This window comes from Myxocyprinus asiaticus, chromosome 15 (genome assembly GCF_019703515.2).
Source record: "Myxocyprinus asiaticus isolate MX2 ecotype Aquarium Trade chromosome 15, UBuf_Myxa_2, whole genome shotgun sequence".
In the NCBI taxonomy this organism is placed as follows: Eukaryota; Metazoa; Chordata; class Actinopteri; order Cypriniformes; family Catostomidae; genus Myxocyprinus; species Myxocyprinus asiaticus.
The window spans coordinates 2326948-2351962 of record NC_059358.1 but is presented as its reverse complement, the minus strand read 5'-3'; the positions used below and the strand labels follow the sequence as shown (position 1 = coordinate 2351962).

The 25015-nt window shown below is 40.8% G+C and overlaps 1 protein-coding gene across 6 annotated transcripts in view; it reads right to left on the bottom strand.

Moving 5' to 3' along the window:
- Positions 1-25015, bottom strand: part of ubr5 (ubiquitin protein ligase E3 component n-recognin 5) — a 75234-nt gene that overhangs the window by 20810 nt on the left and 29409 nt on the right. For 4 of the 6 annotated variants that reach the window (XM_051719111.1, XM_051719114.1, XM_051719115.1 and 1 more), the window contains 20 exons: positions 24277-24487; positions 23610-23736; positions 23076-23227; positions 22878-22973; positions 22641-22764; positions 22452-22549; positions 17907-18061; positions 17686-17777; positions 15643-15789; positions 14939-15057; positions 12938-13070; positions 12698-12827; positions 9430-9590; positions 8786-9025; positions 8533-8656; positions 8265-8376; positions 5210-5341; positions 4503-4760; positions 734-1002; positions 304-515 (listed from right to left, as the gene is read on the bottom strand). In XM_051719111.1, coding sequence (XP_051575071.1) covers positions 304-515; positions 734-1002; positions 4503-4760; positions 5210-5341; positions 8265-8376; positions 8533-8656; positions 8786-9025; positions 9430-9590; positions 12698-12827; positions 12938-13070; positions 14939-15057; positions 15643-15789; positions 17686-17777; positions 17907-18061; positions 22452-22549; positions 22641-22764; positions 22878-22973; positions 23076-23227; positions 23610-23736; positions 24277-24487 — 3092 coding nt within the window. The remainder of the gene's footprint in view (positions 1-303; positions 516-733; positions 1003-4502; positions 4761-5209; positions 5342-8264; positions 8377-8532; positions 8657-8785; positions 9026-9429; positions 9591-12697; positions 12828-12937; positions 13071-14938; positions 15058-15642; positions 15790-17685; positions 17778-17906; positions 18062-22451; positions 22550-22640; positions 22765-22877; positions 22974-23075; positions 23228-23609; positions 23737-24276; positions 24488-25015) is intronic. The other 2 variants (XM_051719113.1, XM_051719112.1) reach the window with 2 other exon arrangements.

The following is a 25015-nucleotide window of genomic DNA, read 5'->3' as shown; positions in this document are numbered from 1 at the left end:
ATCCGGGCATCACATGACTCGTTGTGCATGACACCGCGGAGACTCACAGCATGTGGAGGCTCATGCTACTCTCCGCGATCCACACACAACTTACCACGTGCCCCATTGAGAGCGAGAACCACTAATCACGACCACGAGGAGGTTACCCCATGTGACTCTACCCTCCTTAGCAACCGGGCCAATTTGGTTGCTTAGGAGACCTAGCTGGAGTCACTCAGCACGCCCTGGATTCGAACTCGTGACTCCAGGTGTGGTAGTCAGCGTCAAAGGAATGACATGAATACTTGAAAAATTTAGCCTAACCTTCGGCCCTCAAGAGTGCGTAGGGTGGCCTCCTCGCGTGCAGTCATGCGCTCCCTGCGGCCTGCATGTTGGGATGCGTGCAGCGGATGGCTGGGGTGACCAGGATCCCCTGCTGAGGACAGAGCTGATCCATACCGCAGCTGTGCTTCCGTAGAGTCCATGATGGACACCATCCAGTTCCAAGTGGGGATCAACTTATCCTCCACAAAATTCTGAAGAGACGAAAATGTATCTTTTAAAAAGATCCCACATAATCTTTATTATCATGCTTTTTTTTTGGCTTTCAGTCCATGTCTCTAATATATATATATGCTAGTTTAATTCTAACAATTGACAAAATTACCTTTTAGCACTTTATTTCATGGTATCTGTAAGACGGCATGAGAAACCAAAGACCAAGTTTTCGTGTGGTAAAGGCTGAAACACTCACCTGCAGGTTAACAGCATCCTGATAGGTGAGTTTAACAGCAGCAGGGTACTGCGAGTAGACCAGGTGATTGTATTTGGGTATAAGGCTCATGAGGTCAGAGATCTGGCGTATGACGATGCTGTACGCTCGGGCCAGACTGCTGGCGGACGTCAGGTAGCTGCTGGAGTTACTGGCCTCCAGGGCTGCAGCAGCTGCAGCTGCACTGGTGCTGATGGCGCTGCTGCGTCGCAGGTTTGATGGGTCGATGTAGATAAGCCCCGTGGAGCTCGCTGGAGGACATGCAGAGGCCACATTACAATTATTACCACTGATTTACAATTACTTGCACAGATGATTACTATTACTACTACTACATGACTAGAAAGTCTGCGCGATATATAGAATTTTCAATATATATTCACTATGAGTTTAGCGCAATCAGGCCATTACGTTTCCTAGATACACTGTCATTTGACTAGTTTCACGATCCATCCTGGTTTTGCAATGTTTTAATATCTCTCCTTTAAATTTCAGCAGCAAAAATAGTGTTAGAGTTCAATTAAGTTCGATAAGTTCTATTCACTTTTGTGAATTAATCAGCTCAAAATGTCAATTATTGCACCGTCACTCAAAAAATGTGGAAGTCTAAATGTTGTTCATGCATTGAAATGTTTTAGTATGATATATGTAGGTAAAAATAGATGTTTAAATAAAAATTTAATATCTTATTATTATTTTAAAACATCTAAAACACTATAACTGATGTCGGCTGGTTAAACACATGCACACCAAAACAGATGAAAACCTCAGTCAGAGACAGTAGAAGCTTTTTAAAGTTGCCAATTCAGAATATTTTGCCTTTACGAAGTACTTCACGCAACCAGTTTAAATATTTTGTCCATCACAGCATTATTGTTGTAACAAACACTACACCGCTGTCAAACGCAACTCCTCACATGCCCACAAAATGACGTTTCCTCACACTCATGGTAAAAACATTCAGTCAGTTAACCGGATAATATAAAAAATATCCACAGCCGCTAACGTTAATGAATTAAAAGAATACAACAGGTCTATTGTTTTACTCAGACTAAAAGCTGCTTATTTGTGCACAGCATAGTTACAGATGTTCTAAACAGATGTGGCTTACTGTCACACACGATTACTTCAAGCAAATACTCCCCTTTAAAACAAGCCCAAAAACAGAGTGATACGATGTGTAGATTCTGAGGTACTGTAATCTTCACGGAGCACGTTTGACATCTGAACCAGTGAAGGGAAGTCTGTCGGCTGCTCCTGGGTCCTAATGCCTGCCACCTGCCAATGTCTGCCACATGCACCCTCTGTCAGTTCGACTTATACAGAGATGTGACTTGTTTTTCCCCCCTCAAAAACACGATTTTAACCAGGTGCGACTTATAGTCAGGTGCGGTACACATTTGTCAGGCGAACGCTTTTTAGAGTGCTTTGGTTGCATCACATCATAAACAGCATTTTTAGGTCGAAGTGTCACGTCTCAAGAACCCTGCATACGGAATTGTGCTGTCTTAAGGCATTACATTGAAAGCCCTAATATATATTAATAACTACATATACATATATATATATATATATATATATACACAGTTGTGCTCAAAAGTTTGCATACCCTGGCAGAAATTGTGACATTTTGGCATTGATTTTGAATATATGAGTGATCATGCAAAAACACTGTCTTTTATTTAAGGATAGTGATCATATGAAGCCATTTATTATCACATAGTTGTTTGGCTCCTTTTTAAATCATAATGATAACAGAAATCACCCAAATGGCCCTGATCAAAAGTTTACATACCCTTGAATGTTTGGCCTTGTTACAGACACACAAGGTGACACACACAGGTTTAAATGGCAATTAAAGGTTAATTTCCCACACCTGTGGCTTTTTAAATTGCAGTTAGTGTCTGTGTATAAATAGTCAATGAGTTTGTTAGCTCTCACGTGGATGCACTGAGCAGACTAGATACTGAGCCATGGGGAGCAGAAAAGAACTGTCAAAAGACCTGCGTAACAAGGTAATGGAACTTTATAAAGATGGAAAAGGATATAAAAAGATATCCAAAGCCTTGAAAATGCCAGTCAGTACTGTTCAATCACTTATTAAGAAGTGGACAATTTGGGGATCTCTTGATACCAAGCCAAGGTCAGGTAGACCAAGAAAGATTTCACCCACAACTGCCAGAAGAATTGTTCGGGATACAAAGAAAAACCCACAGGTAACCTCAGGAGAAATACAGGCTGCTCTGGAAAAAGACGGTGTGGTTGTTTCAAGGAGCACAATATGACGATACTTGAACAAAAATGAGCTGCATGGTCAAGTTGCCAGAAAGAAGCCTTTACTGCGCCAATGCCACAAAAAAGCCCGGTTACAATATGTCCGACAACACCTTGACACGCCTCACAGCTTCTGGCACACTGTAATTTGGAGTGACGAGACCAAAATAGAGCTTTATGGTCACAACCATAAGCGCTATGTTTGGAGAGGGGTCAACAAGGCCTATAGTGAAAAGAATACCATCCCCACTGTGAAGCATGGTGGTGACTCACTGATGTTTTGGGGGTGTGTGAGCTCTAAAGGCACGGGGAATCTTGTGAAAATTGATGGCAAGATGAATGCAGCATGTTATCAGAAAATACTGCCAGACAATTTGCATTCTTCTGCACGAAAGCTGCGCATGGGACGCTCTTGGACTTTCCAGCACGACAATGACCCTAAGCACAAGGCCAAGTTGACCCTCCAGTGGTTACAGCAGAAAAAGGTGAAGGTTCTGGAGTGGCCATCACAGTCTCCTGACCTTAATATCATCGAGCCACTCTGGGGAGATCTCAAACGTGCGGTTCATGCAAGACGACCAAAGACTTTGTATGACCTGGAGGCATTTTGCCAAGACGAATGGGCAGCTATACCACCTGCAAGAATTTGGGGCCTCATAGACAACTATTACGTAAGACTGCACGCTGTCATTGATGCTAAAGGGGGCAATACACAGTATTAAGAACTAAGGGTATGCAGACTTTTGATCAGGGGTCATTTCACTTTTTTCTTTGTTGCCATGTTTTGTTTTATGATTGTGCCATTCTGTTATAACCTACAGTTGAATATGAATCCCATAAGAAATAAAAGAAATGTGTTTTGCCTGCTCACTCATGTTTTCTTTAAAAATGGTACATATATAACCAATTCTCCAAGGGTATGCAAACTTTTGAGCACAACTGTATATATTTTTTTTTTCTCCCCAATTTGGAATGCCCAATTCCCAATGCGCTCTAAGTCCTCGTGGTGGCATAGTGACTCGCCTCAATCCGGGTGACGGAGGACAAATCTCAGTTGCCTTCGCGTCCGAGATGTCAATCCGCGCATCTTATCACGTGGCTTGTTGAACGCGTTACCGCGGAGACATAGCGTTCCACGCACAGCTCACCACGCGCCCCACCGAGAGCGAATCACATTATAGCGACCCCAAGGAGGTTACCCCATGTGACTCTACCTTCCCTAGCAACAGGGCCAATTTGGTTGCTTAGGAGACCTGGTTGGAGTCACTCAGCACACCCTGGGATTAGAACTCGCGAACTCCAGGAGTGGTAGTCAGCGTCTTTACTCACTGAGCTACCCAGGCCCCCAATTACATAACTATATTAAATATCATCAAAAAAGTTGAAAAATATTTATATGTTTATGTTGTGTTATGTTGTCCTACACGAGTAACTCAAGGAAAGGAAGATTTTGTGGCAGGTGAAGGCAGGTACCAACCAGCAGGTGTAGAAGAGCTGGATGGGGCTCCTCCAGCAGACCGCTGGCTGGGTGTCGTGCGGACGGCCCACTGCATGGAGCGCGGTGCCTGGGCTGCACTGTTTGCATGCGCCGAGCCTGTGGTTCTCTCTAACGGCTCGTCCAACAGGAACGTCTCCTGGTCTACGTCATCACTCTGACTGCTGCTGCTGTCCGAGTCACTGGAGTCATTCGACTGAGAGTCATCCTCTGAGAAGAACGCAGGAACACTGCTTGCACCTGCAGGAAACAGAGGAACACAAAACAGCATAAATATTAATCCCAAAAATGAAAATTCAGTCATCATGCACGCACCCTCATTTTATTGTAAACTCAAGTCACACGAGTTTGGAACAACATGAGGGTGAGTGAATTCTCATTTTCATTCTGCAGCACTAGTGACACCAGACAGAACAGCAATCTGTTTGTTTGAGCGGCCCAACTGGGGCGAAAATAACATCGGCTCAACTAATGGCATGAGTTTGGAGCAGGGCTTCCTGTTTGACAAATAATGGAAGACAGGAAGTGAGCCTGGAACCTCGTCAACCTTGGGATGAGTTATGTGACAAAGTTTAATACTTTGGGTTTGTTTAAATAGTAAGTGACACTTGCTTAAGCAAACACCACTAATAATAATGAAAACCACAATTACACTAATTGCTGCAATTTTGTCAGTCAAATTCAAGCACCTGCTTCAGATCCAGCTGTGGCAGCAGTCACTACACTCCTACGCCCACTTGCGTTGTCCTGGTTGCTATGGTTACTCTCGCTGTCACTCTCTGTCTCAGCAGCAGCCAATAAATCCAGCTCCATGTCGCTCCCTACAAGGTAAGAAATAAGTGACTGTTGGTGGCATTTGTGAATCAGTTTGTCTGATCTATTAAACTGAACCTGCTCTACAGACTCGTTCGTGAATTAGGCGGCACGGGTCACACTGCATTAGTTGCATGCAGTGAGGACAAAGCAACAGGAAAATGCTGAATAGTGGTGCAGGAAACATTGGCATGTAATCTAAAAATAACCAGAGCGCAGAAGTTCTCAAATCCCTTGCTAATGTCAACTATAGTGATGTCAAAAGTACCGGTACTTTGATATCAAGTTGGTACTAAAATAAAAAAAAGATACCAGTGTTTCTGCAGTACCGGTATTACCAACTTAATTCGATACCTGCACGCTATCTGACTGATACACAACTGCTTCCAAATGCTCACACACAAATTTGATATATGAGGAAAAAATGTATGCACAATTAATCAAATTAAAATCAGCATATATTCTAGTGCAGGGGTCTTCAACAGTTTTCAGACCAAGGACCCCTTGGTGGGTAGAGAGACTGAGCTGGGACCCGTTACATATTGTATAAAATTGAGTGTTGCATTTAGGCCTATAAAAACTTGTTTGGTTGGCTACCATATTATTGTATGTACATACTTTATGATGTTTATATTGCAAAGCTTTTGAAATAATCATAAAAATAAATGTACAGCAGGTGTCTGCAACTTTTCTGACATGAAGTGATGTTTATCATTTTCCTTGTTAATCACTGTTCCATACCCCTACTTAATAAAAAAAAGACCGATAGACAGACAGACAGACCCTGTCCATGCAGAATAACAATTTTGTTATTAGGTTACTAAAATGTCATCTCGTGGAAGTGATAACTTTTATACATACATTTTAAAATTACATTTCATTAGGAGTAAAACTTTGTGTGTGTGTGTGTGTGTGAGAGAGAGAGAGAGAGTGTGTGAGTGTGTGTGTGTGTGTGAGAGAGTGTGTGTGTGAGAGAGAGTGTGTGTGAGTGTGTGAGAGAGTGTGTGTGTGTGAGTGTGAGATTGAGTGTGTGTGTGAGAGAGAGAGAGAGAGTGTGTGTGTGAGAGAGAGAGAGAGAGTGTGTGTGTGAGAGAGAGAGAGAGAGAGTGTGTGTGTGAGTGTGTGTGTGTGTGTGAGAGAGAGAGAGAGAGAGTGTGAGAGAGTGTGTGTGTGAGAGAGAGTGTGAGTGTGCGTGAGAGAGAGAGAGAGAGAGAGAGAGTGTGTGTGTGTGTGTGTGTGCGAGAGAGAGAGTGTGTGAGTGAGTGTGAGAGAGAGAGAGAGAGAATGTGTGTGTGTGAGTGTGAGTGTGTGTGTGAGAGAGAGAGAGAGAGAGAGAGTGTGTGTGTGTGTGAGTGTGAGTGTGAGAGTGAGTGTGTGTGAGAGAGAGAGAGAGAGAGAGAGAGAGGGTGTGTGTGTGAGTAAGTGTGTGGGCAGGTTTAAGTGGTTTACGAGGACATTTTTTTAGGTTACAAACTGGTAATTACAAGGGTATTATGCTATAAATGTGCTTTATGAGGACATTTCTAGTGTCCCCATAATTCAAATCGCTTAAACATGCTAAAATTATGTTTTTTGAAAATGTAAAAATGCAGAAAGTTTTCTGTGAGGGTTAGGGTACAGAATCTATAGTTTGTACAGTATAACAATCATTATGTCTATGGAGACTTCTCATAAGGATAGCCGCACCAAAATGTGTGTGTATGGAACGTTAAGGACCGTGAATGCCAACTTGATAATCTCAGCAGTAACTATTTATTTACACCAGGCTATTGTTCTGAAAGCAAAACACAACTAATAATAAAAGAAACTGTTGGCTGTCATCTGCTCAACCGCACAACGTGACCAACGCGCGTTTACTCACGCGACTCTCTACTGCAGCGCTGCTGAACCTGATGTGTGTTGCGCTTTGAGCGGCTCGTGATGAGCATGGGTACGTGAACGGTTTGTCCGTGATGCGCTCTTCTGCTGACCAGCTCAGTTTCGTCACAATTGTTTAGCATTCCAATCAGTACATAACTAAATACAACAGGATATGTGAATATGAGCGAGGATTAAAAAGAAAGGAAGTTTTGCCATGCAGGTGCAAGGAACTCCAACATGTCGATGGATTAAAATACACCTATCACTAGATATCGCTCGCATGTGAGTGATTATTACAGTGCCAATGGTGGATCAAGCAATAATTTGCGGACCCCCTACGGTACCACTGCGGACCCCCTGTTGATAAATCAGCATGTCATGCAATTAATTTGATTACAATTTTAATCAATTGACAGCCCTAACTATTTATTATTATTACTACAGTGAATATTACATTTTACTTGTGTAATGTGTGTAGCAATTTCTTCAATTTCAGGCGTCTAGATTTTATTTTGACGTGTGTTTTGAAGGAAGCTTCACTTATCAAGATAAACAGGCATAAACATGGCACAGTGTGTGATCATTAAAGCGCAAATGCTGTGTTTGAAATATTTAAATATAGAATTTGCGTGTGCTGTGCACTGCATAGTGGATTAGTGCTCTGCTATGTCATCTCATACAACACACATCACGCATGATTTTGTCCGAGTTATTAGCGGTCTGCTTTACACATTCACTTTAAAGCACACAGCTCATATAGACTAAGATCACATTAATTTCATTAATGCATTATTTTTTATGAAATCGTGCTAAATTATTGCATTGAATCGACAGCCCTAGTAATAATAAAATAATAATAAATGAAATAATGAAATTTCACTGGTAATGGTACCGACTATTGAAATGTTGTGACAACAATAGCAAACTAGATTATAAATTGTCACAAAGGTTTCTTTGTCGCTTGTGTGTCCATTTTAGTCACATTCTGGAACCCTGTGCATCGTAGTAGTACTCTTAAGAGACAAGCCTTTATGATTGTAAATGATGAAGAGCGAGCGGCTGTGTGCTCACCATCCTCATCATGTTCATCATGCCGTCCTTCAGCCTCTGCGTTCTCCTCCCCCTGCTCCTCCTGGTCGTCATGGTGATCCTCCTCACCTGCAACACCCTCCACCACCTCCACCTGAGCAGGAGAACAGACAGGTATCATTCAGAGAAGGAATGAAGAAACACAATAGCACACTTAACACCTATTATCTCTTAAAACCATGCTCAGGAGAAAGCTCCTTTCTAAACTGATATCTTGGATGCAGTTATGCTACAAGCAAGTTTTTTTCACCTCCTCTACATCAGCAGACACAATATCATCCTGCTCCTCATCACGGCCACGGGCGGTCTGGGATTGGCTGCTCCGGCGGGGCTGTGGGTTCCTGATGATGTATGAAGATGCAGACTGACTGGAACTGAAAGCCACAAACAGATTTCAGCTCAAATGTTATAACGTGAAGCTGTTTTTGCACTGATGCCGAACTTGTTCCTTAGTTACGAATAATATTCATCACACATCTATCAAGTTCCAAATAAAAACTCACCTGCTGGACTGATCTGGAGAGGGTCGTGGTGGGAGGGGCTCCACAGAGAAGAGCTCTTCACTGCCCTGTACGGCATCAATGCTGGTGCTGGCCAAAGTGAAGGGCGCTGTGGGGCGGGCGATTCCCATTCGTACTGGCACAATCAGGGACTCGGCCACATTACAGAGCTCTTCCACTGCGTACGGCAACAGAGCCTGGAACACACGTCTGCACTTCCCGATCGGCTGTGGGATGAAGTTGCTGAAGAAAAGCACGGAGAGAGAAATAGTGTGACTTGTAGTTGAAACTGCATAAAAATACTAAAAATTACACTCTTGATACAAAATGCAGTTCACAATCCATTTTACCTCTGTAATGAAGCATATTTCTAAGTGAAACAGGACAATAAATGAGGAAAAACAACCAATTCCAACCTGGAATTGATTGGTTTACGAAAAGTGGATGTTATCAGAATGAAAACAGATGTTTGGAGGGGGCTTGGTGACTATTATGCACCAAAGAATCATATACAATATGACCAAGAATGTGTTTTAAGAAAGTAAATGGGGTCAATTTTTATTTCATATTGGCCTGAAAATGCCCTTTTTCACTCATCAGTATGACTGACTACAGGAAAAAGCAAAAGGTCAGTAAGCCAGTCGTACTTTTTCTTCTTGGAAGATGCCATCTCCACACTGAGAATGACAAACACTCTGGCCACAGATCGCAGGAACCTCCGTGTGACGGTGATGGCCTCCTCCCGGCGGCCAGGGGTGTATTTATTCTGAAGCTCTTTTACCAGAGTCCCCAACAACGTGTCAATAAACTGGATGACAACAAGAGCCAAAGGAGACAGTTAGGTGGAATGTACTCATTGCTCACGAAAGGTCATTAAACTGAATAAAACAGGGTTTTTATTAGGGATGTCCTGACACCATATTTTTTTTTTTTTTTTAGAACGAGTACCGATACCAGTTTTTTTTCTTTTTCTTGAATTCCATATTCAACAGATTATGTTGACAAATTTATCATCAAAATGGTGTCTAAATAAATGAATTCATTAAAACTTTAATTAAATGTAAATAGATTTACATTTTACATTTGGCAGACGCTTTTACCCAAAGTGACTTACAGTGCCCTTATTACAGGGACAATACCCCCGGAGCAACCTGGAGTTAAGTGCCTTGCTCAAGGACACAATGGTGTGGCTGTGGGGATCGAACCAACAACCTCCTGATTACCAGTTATGTGCTTTAGCCCACTACGCCACCACCATAGAACAATTCATTTTCAACAGAGCATCACAAATGTGAGATATCGCTTGAATAAAAGTTTATTACTATTGATTATTATCATTACTATTAGTAGAAGTAGTAGTATTACAGTGAATATTACATAACGATACAGTAGTGCTATATTTCCGTCGTAATTTTTCCAATTAAATGACATTTTTATTTTGGTGTAAGCTTTTATTTTGAAGTGTTTGTGACGGTAGCTTCTCACTTCCGGAAAGCAGGTCACTATGTGACCCAATTTGATTATGAAACCGCAAAAAGCTGCTACTTAAATAAATATGTGGTCTATATGTGCCTCGTGCTACAACGTGAATTAGCGCTCTGTTCACTGTCATCTGCTGCAAACAAGGCGCGCGATGCTCATGGCGGTGTTTTCGGTGTATGAGCAGCCGGTGTCAGCACACATTCACACGCTTGCATTTGAAGCACACGCAAACAACATATGCGTTTGCGGTTTAATTAGTAGTCGACCGATATATCGGCGAGGCCAATAATTCAGCCAAAATAAGAAATGTTTTCAGTATCGGCATTAGCTGATACATTTTCCAGTTTGGAAGATTTGTTTCTTAAGGCCGTGAGGCAGCTGAGAATCAACGGCGTGCACGTACAGGAGTCGTCAGTGACATGAAAGCGACAAATCACAGTTTGTTTTGCTGTTAAGTGCCATCGTGTTACTAAAATAATAGACCAGCTTGCAGCGTCTTATTTAAACGGTCCACATATCAGAGTCGCGACAGATGAGCTCATGATGTTTAAAGCGCTTGTGTTTCATTCTCTCTCTCCTTAACACATCCCAGTAACTTTTAACTGTCTTATGATATTAAGGCAAATATCAATAAAACTTATATCATATACTGTCTGCAAATATTCGGAAACCTCGTTTAAATAGATATAGTTCGCCAACCTTACAAAACTTGTGAGCACTTGTATATTCCTCTGAAGCGCGCATTCTATCAGCCTGGATCAAAACTCTGTTCCTTTGACTCCATGACACTCCATGCATTTTGTGTGAAATTTTGTTAATATAGAGCTAAAAGAAAAAAGTTAATTCATTCTTTTAGCAATTTTATTTACTATGTTAAATTTTGTGATATATTGGCATTATATCTGCCTATCAGCCACCCTGCCCTCTGGATGTCGGCAATTAAAAAAAAAAAAAAAACATATCGGTCTACCACCACTGTAGGTTTAATAATCACACTAGGACGTAACATGATTTTAAATTGTCCGCTGAATGTTTTCGGAATGATTTTCGTACGTCAGATAGTCTCTGATAGTATGGATTTTTGGTATCGGAGCATTTTTACAAGCATGAGTACAAGTACATGAGCACGGTATCGGACTCGGGACATCCCGGTTTTCATACATTTAGCATTAAAATACTGCAAAGTCTTTTTAAAATTAAAATCACATTTTGTTTATTAAAATCATATACTACAGCAGAGCAGAACAACAAAAATGTATATTCACTATTGCAATTTCCATGACTTTTACAGCCCTGGAAAACAATTTTATAAAACCCTGGAATTTCCATTAGGGATGCACTGATCCGACAACTGGATCAGTATCGGCTCCGATACTGAAGCTTTTAGACGGATCGGGTATCGGTCCGACGAGCCCGATCCAAATCCAATACTGTGTGTTAGTTATGTTCGTTACTGTCAAGCTCCAAAAATGGCATAAAAGAACCATAAAAACACCAATAAAGTAGTTCATATGACTCGTGCATTTTATTCAAAGCCATTTGAAGATGTGCGATAGCTCTGTGAATCACAAAAGGCTGTGTTTAATAAGTAAATATATAGTATGTGCAGCGTCAGCGCGTTAGTGAATGGTGCTGCTCTCACGCACAGGCTGGTGATGCACTCGCGGCTATTTTTAGCCTTCACCGTACAATATTTGAGCGCTACTAAAGAACAGCATCTCAGATGTAGATGCTCAATAGTTCGGTTCGTTTATAATATGCATTTTGAACGGCACCGGTGGTGCAATTTACTAGAATTGGAATAAGAAGCGAATTAAACTACTGTGAACTTGCCTGCAAACAGACACATACAGGACATCCTGGAGAGTTCAGAATGTCAAAATAAAAGCGTGAGGGTTTAAAAAGTGCACTATTTAAAATTAAAAGTCAATAATAATAATATTAATAACAATTTATTATTATTATTATTATGGTCATTAGTATTTGTTTACAATTTATAACAATTTTTACGTTGAATGGGTTCCAAAAAATAACTGTGAATGAAAAGTGGACGGATGTCTTACAACAAAATAAGAGATCTGAATCCTTTAAAGTCCAGATGCAAGTTGAAATATTCTTTTATTTGCTACGTTATCCAGTATACTAGTTAATAATAACGTGTTTCTTAATAAGCTATACATTTATAATGAAATAATGTGTAGTTTTGTAAAGTTATGTGTTTCTTTACATATTAAAGAGTACTCCCAATTAGTTCCACACAACAATGTAAAGATATTCTAAATTGATTATGCAAAAAAACAACATTGGTGTCTGCTTGGGATCGGTATCGGCCGATACTGAGATTTCCAATATCGGAAGAGAAAAATTGGTATCGGTGCATCCCTAATTTCCATGACTGTGGGAACCCTGATTAGAGCCGTTCCTGGCACTCACAGTGATGTCTGGTGCACACTTGACGATAAGGCAGTGCGTGAAACAGTCCAGTCTGATGGTGCCACTCTGCTGGTTCAGATACATCTGTTCTTCAGGTAAGAGGTGAGCGATTCTGCTGCTGGCGCTCAGTCTGAAAAAATTTAACACAGGGCACGTTACCTCAAAGATGTCGTAAAAGCTGAATGTGCACAACGCTATCGCTGCCTCAACGCTCTAAACATGAAAAGTTCTATTACGGACACTAACGGGTCTTTGTTCTCCTGAGAGCCGAACATGATCATGGACTTCAGGGCATTCCAGTCCTGTAACACACGCTCAAGAGCCAGCTGAGCGAACCGTGGAGGTTCCAGATCGTGATCCGGCATATCAGAGTCTAAAAGAAACAGAGAGATTCATTACACAACAAGAAGTCAAAAATTACCCCAATGTTCTCTCTCATTAAATGCACCGATGAATTGTACACAATAAGACCGTTAAATGTTTTAAAATGTAATAAAAATAAAATAAAAACTTGACTTGTTAGTTTTTAAACCACTGTTTTTAGTTTCATGTAGTTTATTTTGCATTATCTAGTTTTTCCATGTAACAAAATGTTTAGATCTTTAGTTCTCATCTTCGCTTTAGTATCCAATAACTCTGGATTTCTGAATGTTCTATCTCAGTAATATGGAAGTTAAAACCTTTACACATAGGTGACACATGTGCACTCTGATGTAAAGAAACCAGCATGGGGTAGAAGTATGACTGAATGAGGAATGAAGCCGACCTTTTATCCACCTTCTAGTACGGTTAAGTCTTAAGTGTGGAAGTATTTTGGATTCCAAATGGAATGTTTCCATTTGTGTAAAATATGTGGGAGAAAAGTGGCAGCGAAACTGTTGTTGCCATTTGCAGATAATGTGTAGCTTGCTTTCAAGTGGCCAGAGAGTAACATTTGCGTCTCGTCGTAATTAAAATACAGTGGGAATCAGAGAATACTAAAGTCCTGTATTTTATAATGGCATTGTGGCACATGGTTGATTTCAATTGCAATTTCAAGTTGGAATGCCACGCAATCGTATACTGCCATACAGTATCAGTGAACTTGCGGTTATAAAAGTTGTAGCTAGTGGGGGGCCTGGGTAGCTCAGTGGTAAAAAGACGCTGGCTACCACCCCTGGAGTTCGCTAGTTCAAATCCCAGGGTGGGCTGAGTGACTCCAGCCAGGTCTCCTAAGCAACCAAATTGGCCGGGTTGCTAGGGAGGGTAGAGTCACATGGGGTAACCTCCTCATGGTCGCTATAATGTGGTGCGTTCTCGGTGGGGCGCGTGGTGAGTTGCGCGTGGATGCCGCGGTGGATGGCGTGAAGCCTCCACATGCGCTATGTCTCCGTGGTAACGCGCTCAACAAGCCACGTGATAAGATGCGCGGGTTGACGGACTCAGACGCGGAGGCAACTGAGATTCATCCTCCGCCACCCGGACTGAGGCGACCACGAGGACTTAAAAATGCGCACTGGGAATTGGGCATTCCAAATTGGAGAATATTTTAGCTAGTGCCTTGCTATATATTAGCAACAGGCTTGCTATTCAGAAAAAAACATGCATACTATTGTTGTAGCATAGGAGCTGGCTTAAAAGGGTTCTTTTTAAAGTTCTTTGTTATCTGTTAATTTAAGGGCCAGTTTGGTATTGAAAAAGTAATTAAACTTGTTATTAAGAGAACAACGTTTGTTTATCGTTCAACCCGTTTTTGTAATGTAATTCAATACCGTGATAAAAGCCGTTACATGACTACATTTAGCGTGTTTTTCTCCATCTTGTGCAACTCACATCCCTATTATGGACATGCTTGAATTTAATCCAAATGAATTTTCACGCATTGTTGCGCTCTGGACTGTAATAGGGCAGCCGCGACTCGCAAGCTCTCTGCCGGCTCTCTGCTTGGCGTTTCAAGTCACGCCGTTTATCTGATCACGTCGTGAGAGCAGCAGGTAGTAGCGGTTTGTTTCATCACTCTAGCAGGGATCTCTTGTTTGGGCATTTTATCTTTCCACTTGCGCTCATTCTGTTCGGACTATCTGGTGGATCACACTCCTGGTTGACTTAGACTCACCAACTTTATTGTGTAACTCAACTGCATGACACACTTTTAAGAAGCTCTTTTCTTCCGGAGGTCATAAGCAAACTGGGACAATCTAGTTAAACTAAGCATCCCATTTTGTATGCCTAAGCTTTATGCATCCGTTTCCTAAAACACACCTTCAGCACTGGCGGCCTTCCGGTTCCGGTCCTCTCGGATGCGAGGTGGCCGATACTGACAGTGCTCCACACTCTGCCTGGCAACAGTCTGCACCAGGAACAGCAAGATGTGCTCTCCCCTGACAGACATAGACAGAGGGCAAAAAAACACACAGTCAAAACTAGCTGATTTTAATTGAATTAGATCATCAGGAAGTGATGATCCGACTCCAAAACGATTCTAAATGCACCTCAATTTTTCAGAACAAATCTTTTGCAATTTAAGGTGGCTTGTCACTCAATTCCGTGTAACGATTCAGCATAAAAGCCATCCAAAAATGTGTGTGCTCTGATCCGCAAATAGAAATATGCATGTATAATAACCTAGTATTAGAGGCGGCTCTGCGGCCTTCATTCTGTGCAAGGTTACGTCCACACAAATATGTTTTTCCTTTGGCAATTGATTTATTTTGCCATGATTAGTGTGGACATGGCCTTAAACACTTTAAAAACGCTTTAAGAGACACTTTAAATTTTACTTCAACAGCATTATTCATTGACATTTTCTATTATAATTTTTGAAAATCAATCCAGAATCTTTTGAGAAAGAATTGTTATGTATCTGCATCACTATCTGCCACAATAACTTAATCCTCCTTAACACCAGCAATAAAAATAAAGTAAATTACAAGCTTGATGCTCTGCGACTCTGTTGTTGAACAAACCTGCTGTTCGGAGTGGTAACTAGATTAGTGGTGGTCAGCAGCCTGTAGAGCAGATCCAGGCGAGCTGCCTTCTGTCCAGCGATAAGCGTTTTGCATTTACACTTCTCCCAGCAGTCACAGTACGCAGTAGGAGAGGTTCGCTTCAGTCTGGATGAGAAACGAGAGAAAAATGGGTTTGATCAAAATGGTTGTTAATAAATGTCACATGGGGTAACCTCCTCGTGGTTGCTATAATGTGGTTCTCGCTCTCGGTGGGGCGCGTGGTGAGTTGTGCATGGATGCCGCATAGAATAGCGTGTAGCCTCCACACGCGCTGTATCTCCATGGTAACACGCTCAACAAGCCACGTGATAAAATGCGCAGACTGACGTCTCAGACACGGAGGCAACTGAGATTCATCCTCCGCCACCCGGATTGAGGTGAGTCACTACGCCACCACATGGACTTAAAGCGCATTGGAAATTGGCCATTCTAAATTGGGGAGAATGGGTGGCAAAATTTTTAAGTGATATAAGGGCGACAAAAGTACTCCAGACGACTATGGTGGTTAAATCAATGTCTTCTGAAGTGATACGATATGTATGGGTGAAAAACAGATCAATATTTTTGATCATTATTTTTTTTACTATAAATTCTCCTCCCTACTCAGTCAATCTACACTTTAACTTTCACATTCTTCTTCTGTTTTTGGTGATTCACATCCTTCATGCATACTGCCCCCTACTGGGCAGGGAGGAGAATTTATATTATAAAAAATTACTTAATTTATCTGTTTCTCACCCACACCGATCATATCATGTCTGAAGACATGGATTTAACCACATGAGTCGTATGGATTACTTTTATGCTCCCTTTATGTGAATTTTGGAGCTTTGAAATTTTGGCACCCATTCACTTGCATTGTATGGACCTACAGAGCTGAAATATTCTTCTAAAAATCTTCATTTGTGTTCTGGGATGGCATGAGGGTGAGTAAATCATGAGATAATTTTCATTTCTGGGTCAACTATCCCTTTAACCGTCCTTTTATTTTATTCTAACTGGGGAAAGGAGGCTGCAGCATGCTGTATCCAGCACACAAAAAAAAATGCAGTTTCAGCTCAAAACGAAAAACTCTGAGTTTTCAGTCCCAGGTTATTTTGGAATGACTGAGACTTGGCTCCGTTACAATGCTCTATATGTAAGTATTTACCAAATTAAGCTGTTTATTGCCTAAATATTCATCAGATTAAGGATTTTGAATATATATTTGTGTAAATATATTGTGTGTGTGTGTGAAATATATATATATATATATATATATATATATATATATATATATATATATATATATATATATATATATATATCAGTGGCATAACTACCGTCAGTGCGGGCGGGGCAGCTACACTGGCACCCACGGTCTAAGGGGTTCCGTGATGACCGGACTTACTTCAAAATGTTAAAATGTCTACAAAGCCTAAATTGACTATATGTTCATCAGCATACAATGCATGCAAACACCACAGGTATTCAGATGGAACTGTTTGGTATTTATAGCTGGACTTCACACTGCATCTCATCCATGGTGACATTTTTTTTATTTTTTTATCTAAACTTCTAAACTATAGTTTATTATAAACATAACATCTTACTATAACACTAATTCGAATATTTATTTAGAAATGACTCGTTTTAAGCGATACATTGGACGACTGCCTGCATTTTTTTGTTCGACATCGTTGGGAAATCTTACTGAGCCAGTGTGGTGCATCTGACGTCATTACTCAGTGCAAACGTAGCGTCAGCCCTGAGCTTTCACGGCTACCGCTGATTTTTTTACCCTGAAAAACCGTCATCTCTACCCTGCATTATGTGAGTAAAGAGCTGCCGATCCCCAATATGCATACAGTTGAAATTAATTTATAATTAGTTCTCGTAAAATTAGGAACATTTATGAAGTCTCCACCAATGTTAAGCATGCTTTTATTAAACTTTAATAGGGCCTTCAGAGTCTCTCAGAACTCAAAGGATGAAAGTTAAATGATTGTGGTTTCCACTCACTTGCAGTCGTGACCCTTGTGGCAAACCCTGGCACATTCGGTGCAGCAGCACAATGACTCCAACAGACCGCAGGTTCTGCACTCAAAGATATCCTGCATACACCGCAAGGCTAGTTAACACCCCACAGCAACACATATCAGAAAGTCCTGCTCGGTTATGAAGATATTTAGAGTACATTACACTCTCAACTTTGAGTTTATTCAATATTGTGGATTTTTCACCTGGTTAATGTGTTCAGCTCCGGTCCAGGTGAAGCTGCAGGTGTCATTACAGCAGAGGATGTAGAGAGGAGAATCATCTGGATTGGTGCCTGAAGGACAGATCATCTCCATGAACACTGACGCTGCATCCTCTTTCTCTCCAAGACCAGGATCACCTATGCAAGAAAAACAAGGTCAAGATTTAGAGTACAACAGCACCTGCATTATCATTAGAGCTGGGTATTGATACAGATTTTTCGATTCCGATTCATACGGGTATATTTCGGTGATTATAACCACTTTGCTTACATATGAAAGAAATGATCTCCCAGATAATGCTGTTAATTATACTGGGGACCTTCTAATTAGGTACATTAGGAAAATATTTTTTTAGTTTATCATTTTGGTCAGATTTTAGCTTTTTAAAAATGAACAAATCCATGCATTCCATCAATACATGACAATATATTGCATTTACAGCCCTCTACATTGCGAGTAAATCACTCGCATATGCGAGTAAATTTCGCACTATGCGACCAAAAAAACGTCTGTTATTAGCCACTGGCAAGTAAATATTAACAATTCACTCGCCAGTGATTGAGTTGTGTAGTGTCGAAGCACCGAGGCCCTTTTACTGAATAAAAAGCAGCTGATTAAAAAGCTGGATTTGGCCTCGTCTTTCCCAGCATGCGGTCTCATGAGCGCGCAGGAAAAGCACTTGTGTCTCAGTTGAACTCCGAGCATCTCAGGGAAACGCACCGCGGACATCAAGAGCAGCTCTCTTGAGAGCGTGTGAAGATGAACCACTTCTCAAGCGCTCTGATGTGCACGCTGTCTACAGAAGCTTGTGCCAAACTCCCGTGAAAATATAAACAAGGTATAAAGGTATAATTTTGTGAATGCAAAGCGCTCCAGTTTCACTTAACAGCCATGTAATGGCAAATGTCTGTGGTCATTGTGGGTTTATTCACGCAGTGAGAAAGAGAGGAGATGCCCTGCTCTATTTCTGTGGAGATGATAAAATGCAAGAAACAGAATCTCAAAGTCTTCTTTCATGAGAAATAAGGGCCTGTGAGTTAATCAGAGAGCCTTAAAATAATGTGTACAAGTGAAGAATTTAAGGCAGAAATATTTTACTATTCCATAATATAACATAATAGCTATACAGGTTGGCTGGGTTACAAAAGAAGCAAAAGAAAACAAAACATTGAAAAATTCCAATGGATCAAAAGTAAATCGGACAAATAAGAAAGATATATTTTAGCTATTTAGACATATTTTGATAATTAAAATATAATTGTACTTATTTTAAATTTTATACTTTTCATGCATATGTTTTTAAAGCCTGAATAGGAAATCATATACCCTTATTTTATTATATGATCCAAGCTAAATTTGTATAAATGACTTTGTTGTGTGCATGAAGCACACATAGTGAGTTTGTATGGTAATCGTCATATTCGTGAAAAACCTAAAACAGACAATCATCATAGCCCTAAAACAGGCAATTAATCGTCATAGCCCTAAAACAGGCAATTAATCGTCATAATCGCAATTATTTGTTTGACGATGACTACCACCCCTGGAGTTCGCTAGTTCGCTAGTTCGAATCCCAGGGCGTGCTGATTGACTCCAGCCAGGTCTCCTAAGCAACCAAATTGGCCCGGTTGCTAGGGAGGGTAGAGTCACATGGGGTAACCTCCTTGTGGTCGCTATAATGTGGTTCGTTCTCGGTGGGGTACATGGTGAGTTGGGCGCGGATGGCGTGAAGCCTCCACACACGCTATGTCTCCGTGGCAACAAGCCACGTAATAAGATGCACGGGTTGACGGTCTCAGACGCGGAGGCAACTGAGATTCGTCCTCCGCCACCCGGATTGAGGCGAGTCACTACGCCACCACGAGGACTTAAAAACGCACTGGGAATTGGGCATTCCAAATTGGGTGAAAAAGGGGAAAAAGACAAAAAATGATTTAAATCATAAAGCAAATTCAACAAAAACATTTTTTACAATATACTATATTGCGTGAATATATATGAAGAGGCCCCCTCTCTCTGTTTGCTAAATATATTTTTTCGTTACATTATGCTTATATGTCGTCAAAAGTCTGGCGAGTAAAAACAAAAATGTACTAGCCAATGATGATTCTTTCTCCAACATGATCGTAGAGGGTTGATTTATTATATTTTGTTACATGTTTATTGTTTACATGCATAATATTTATATTGATTGGTTGAACACGTGCTAAAAACCGGTACTGTCTCTTTAAGAAAACCAGCTGATCTGTAAATGAGTGCATATTAATGAGAGAGGACTCAAATGGCCAGTCCGTTGCAAATAGGAGTGAACTCCTCTCATTGTAACAGAGGGTTGAATACAGAGTAAAAGATCGGTCTTGGGATTTATTAATATCGAGATCATTCAAATTAAGTTCGAGATTAGGGCTGAAATGATTTGTTGATGTTAACAACGTTGACAATAAAAAATAAAAAGAAACTGTCGACAAAACTTTCATTGTCGAATAGTCATTTGATCTCATCTAACATAACATGAGATCACATTAAACTCTCATGATGACGTGAGAGCAGCACTGCAGCTCGCGCCTGATTGAGGAGTGGAAGAATTACACGGATCACAGTCCAGATGCACTCTAAACTTTCACAGCTTCAGGTGATGTAGATCGCAAAGTATGAGGGAATTATAATGCAAAAATACAAAATAAGTAAATACAGAAGCACTATCATTGTGGAATAAGTGGAGCTGGAGCTGCCGCTCTGCTGAAGCAAAACTTGCGCGTTGAGCGTCTTTAAAGGAAACACTTTGGCGTTACATCTTTAATGCAGTTATATTTAATGCGTTACAGCTTTATTAAAGCTCAAATAATACGGAAGCTGGTCATGTAAATAACTACAATCTCAGAAACTGGCATTTCTCTGTGTGGTCAGCGCCTCTTCTATGAGTTACATGAATGTTCCGATCAAAGGTGGAGAGATTGAATCTGCACCCGGCTGATGCACACTCTGGCACGGGGACGCTCGTCCCTCGAGCATGCACACTTAATGCAGCTAGATTATAACGTGATGGCTCGTGACTTATTGAATCATAATAAATTATATGTGCCACTGTGCATTTCTTATCATGAAGAAAAGCGGCGATGCACAGCTTAATTAATAAGAGAGAGTTTGTTTTTTTTGTGAGTTAAAGATTGAAGTAAACAGAAAGGTGAGAGAGGGTAGTCTTCGCCCCATTACACACTGAAACAAAATGTGTTTTTGAATTGTTTTTGTTTTGGCTTGTTTTCCAACATAAATATCTTATCCTTTAAAACAACGTGCATTTACTTTAGCAGCTATACTGCAGAAGAAAAAAACGTTATCTGAGAATGTTGAATATAATATTAAAAAAGATGCATTCACCTGAGAAGCAGCATATAAGGTGTTTAGACTTGCTTTTAGAGAATAGATCATGAATATAAGAATATTTTGTCTTTACTGCACTGGCAGAAGTAAAACCAAGTGAAAAAATACACTTAAATTCAAAATACACTTATATATAAGACACATTCTCTTAAAGCAAGTCTAAATATCTTATATGTTGCTTGTAAAGTAAATGTATCTTGTTTTAAGGATTTTTAGATAATTTTAAATGGAAAACAAGACAAAAACACTTGATAACAAAAGGATTTTTTTGCAGTGAATTTCTTTACTGAATTAAACTTAATAAAAAGTATTTTTCCCTTTATTCAGTGAATGTCATTTAGAGGTATTTTAAAAAGATGATTGTTCTCTTTTTTTTTTTTTAATCCCTTTTTATCCCAATTTGGAATGCCCAATTCCCACTACTAAGTAGGTTCTCGTGGTGGCGTGGTTACTCACCTCAATCTGGGTGGTGGAGGACAAGTCTCAGTTGCCTCCGCTTCTGAGACCGTCAATCCGTGCATCTTATCACGTGACTCGTTGTGCATGACACCGCGGAGACTCACAGCATGTGGAGGCTCATGCTACTCTCCACGATCCACGCACAACTTACGACACGCCCCATTGAGAGCGAGAACCACTAATCATGACCACAAGGAGGTTACCCCATGTAACTTTACCCTCACTAGCAACCGGGCCAATTTGGTTGCTTAGGAGACATGGCTGGATTCACTCAGCACGCCATGGATTCGAACTTGCGACTCAGCGTCAATACTCGCTGAGCTACCCAGGCTCCCGATTTTTTTGTTAGCAAGCACGGTTAATACAACCTTTTAAGTCGGGGCACAAGCTGAATAATCGGTTAAAAGCTAATAATTAATCGTTGCAATAATCGCTGAATAGTCGAATAATCGTTCCAATAATCGTTAGATTAATCGATTATCAAAATAATCATTAGTTACAGCCCTAATTGATAAAATCTATATTTTTTACCCAGTCCTAATTATCAAGTACTTTATAGTTTTTAATAAAAAGAATGTACCCCCCATGATGTTTACTTGTATTTGATACTATTCGTGTCAAAAGTGTCGAATTTTAGTTTTTCATGAGCATTTTCCACCCTCTTCCCGACTGCATCCATGTACTTGCCTTTGGCTATTTTCTGAGCTGCCTCTAGAACAGTAATGGCTGCTGGGTAAGCTCTCCCACTCACTGCCAACATGAATGGGGTCATCCCACGAGCATCCCTGTCACACAACAGGAAAACAAACACTCACACACAGCCAGAAAACAGCGCAGCACATTGTTAAAACACAACCAGCTGTCCATAACACATACTTGGCAGAGAGCAGCTCTCTTAAATGAGGTCGCAGAACGACGCTGTCACACATGAGCTTCAGTATGAGGTGAGCGTTGGCCTTCCGATCTTTCGATTCCACCACTGATGGTTCAGACGAGGGTCCTTTAGAAGACACAAGAGGAATAAAGACTATTAGAAAGGTCTTAAGTAAAATCTGAGCACTGAAGCAAAACCAGTTCGCCGTAGCGAATCCTTTGGAAGGCCAGTTCACGTACCTGGTATGGTCGAAGTGCTGGGTCCCTGGCTGGTGCCTGTGGAAGCAGTGGTGAGGGAGCCCACTCCAGGGGCCAAGATGAAATCAATGTCGCCATCTAGCAGAGAAGATGGTTGTGTAAGGCATCCAGCTATGGCATGCATGCAACACATCTGTTCATTAAGTCTACCAGCTTCAACCCAAGAGCTGTTAAACTTACCAGGATCCATTGGTGGAGGGTCTGGTACCCAGCTGGGAGGGGCAATAGGTGGTGAAACAGGGTCTTGGTGGTCGCTGGAGGGGGGACCAGATTCGTGGCGGCCCAAACCTGCAGCGCGGAGTGAGCGCCTCATCATCTCTCTCAAACGCAAGCTGCAAAAACCAGATTAATGGAACACCAACCAATCAAAACATAAGCGTCTCATCTATTCACGCCCCAAAATTTAAGGCCTCCGCGAACAATATTTAAAACTTCCAACTATCCAGACTGAGAGGAAGCTAGCAGTTTATGTGTTAACAGCACCCTTATGTTTACATCACATGCCCTACATGTAAAACCCATCAAGTCATGTCTCTGTCATTTCTTCAATTAAGATTTCGATTCATTTTTAACCGATATTATTAGTCGAACAAACTGTTAATGCCGGTTAATCGGTTAACCATTTGCATCCCTAAAACCAACCTAATGACCCACTCATTAGGAAACTTAATGGCCAATTAACTTAGTGGCAAATTCCATCTTTTGAACCCTTACCCGCGGCTGCTGGATGACCCTGTGCGGTTGCCCGAGCTGTTGCTGGATACCACTGAAATTGCATTGGCAATGGCCTCCACTGCAGACAGCCGCTCAGCAAATGTGTTCCTTTCAGACCGCTCTGCTTCTGAAACACATTGATTGATTGAAATCATATCACATTGGGCTTTACAAACATTTGATACTGGCACTGTTCCAAAACCTACTGAGCTGCCTTGCTGGCTGCAGTCTACATAGGCAGCTGCCTTCTAACACAACATCCTAATTGAAAAAAAAAAAAAAAGCAAGGTTTCTTTTAATCTTTAATTGTGGCTCTCGTTAAGATTTTGCCCTATCATGTGTTCAACCATGTTCAATGGAAATTACTTGTTAGAACAGTAAAAAAAAACAAAAAAACCTCTTTGTATATTTATAAAAATAACTTGATCTGATGACAAAAGTTGTGTGGCAAAATATCAGTATCGACCTATAGTTGTTTTGTTAAAATCAGTCTCGGTCAAAACAATTAATATCGGTGCATACCTACTTAAAAGGCAGCATAATTATGCTCCCTACCTTTTGAAACAGACTTTGCATTGAGACTGTGCTCATTATGCTTTAAAATTTGCGTACGTAGACATCATGGTGATTGCTCATACATTCAGATAAACACTCGGTTTTTGTTCACCTTCTTCTTCCTTGGTCTCCTTGTTGCTGACAGGGAAGCAGACAGAGACACACGCATGAAGGATGTTACGGTTGCCGTCACAGCGGTGTCCCAGCAGAGCATCCAGTGCGTGAGGGTTCTGCTCCAGCAGCATGGCCTGCTCCAGACTCATCAGATACTGCCTGCACGCCTCATAATCACAGCGCAGAACATGCTGCATCAGCGTCTGCTTCTGAAACACAAACACCAAACACAATCCATCAACTATTTGTTCAAAATTTGCTCTTTTAGATTAAAATTAAAACTACTATCTTAGTCAGCTGCCTAACCCCTGGGTGATTAAGCATTTGCTAAGCTAGGGCTTGGGTTTTTTGGAACACTTGTTTTCAGCACACCCGAACAGTATATTATTATTATAGTATGGATGCACTGATATATCGGCAATATTGCCAGATAATGACTGAACAAATTAAAACAATCGGCATATCGGTTATAAGAATGAAAACGACAATATGAAAAAACAATGGTTTATTTATAATTATCAACACACTTTGTTAAAACTCTGAATTCATATGCACTATCCAGAAATAAGACAAACTGGCATTACAGACATGATAGTTGCATTTACCTATAATAAACTTTACCGCTTGTGTTCGTTTTGTCAATACATTTTCTGTTCCCGGTCAAAAATGACCGGCCTACTAAGATATTTTACAAATCTCTGACATTGCATATATTATCACAAGATATTGCAACAGAT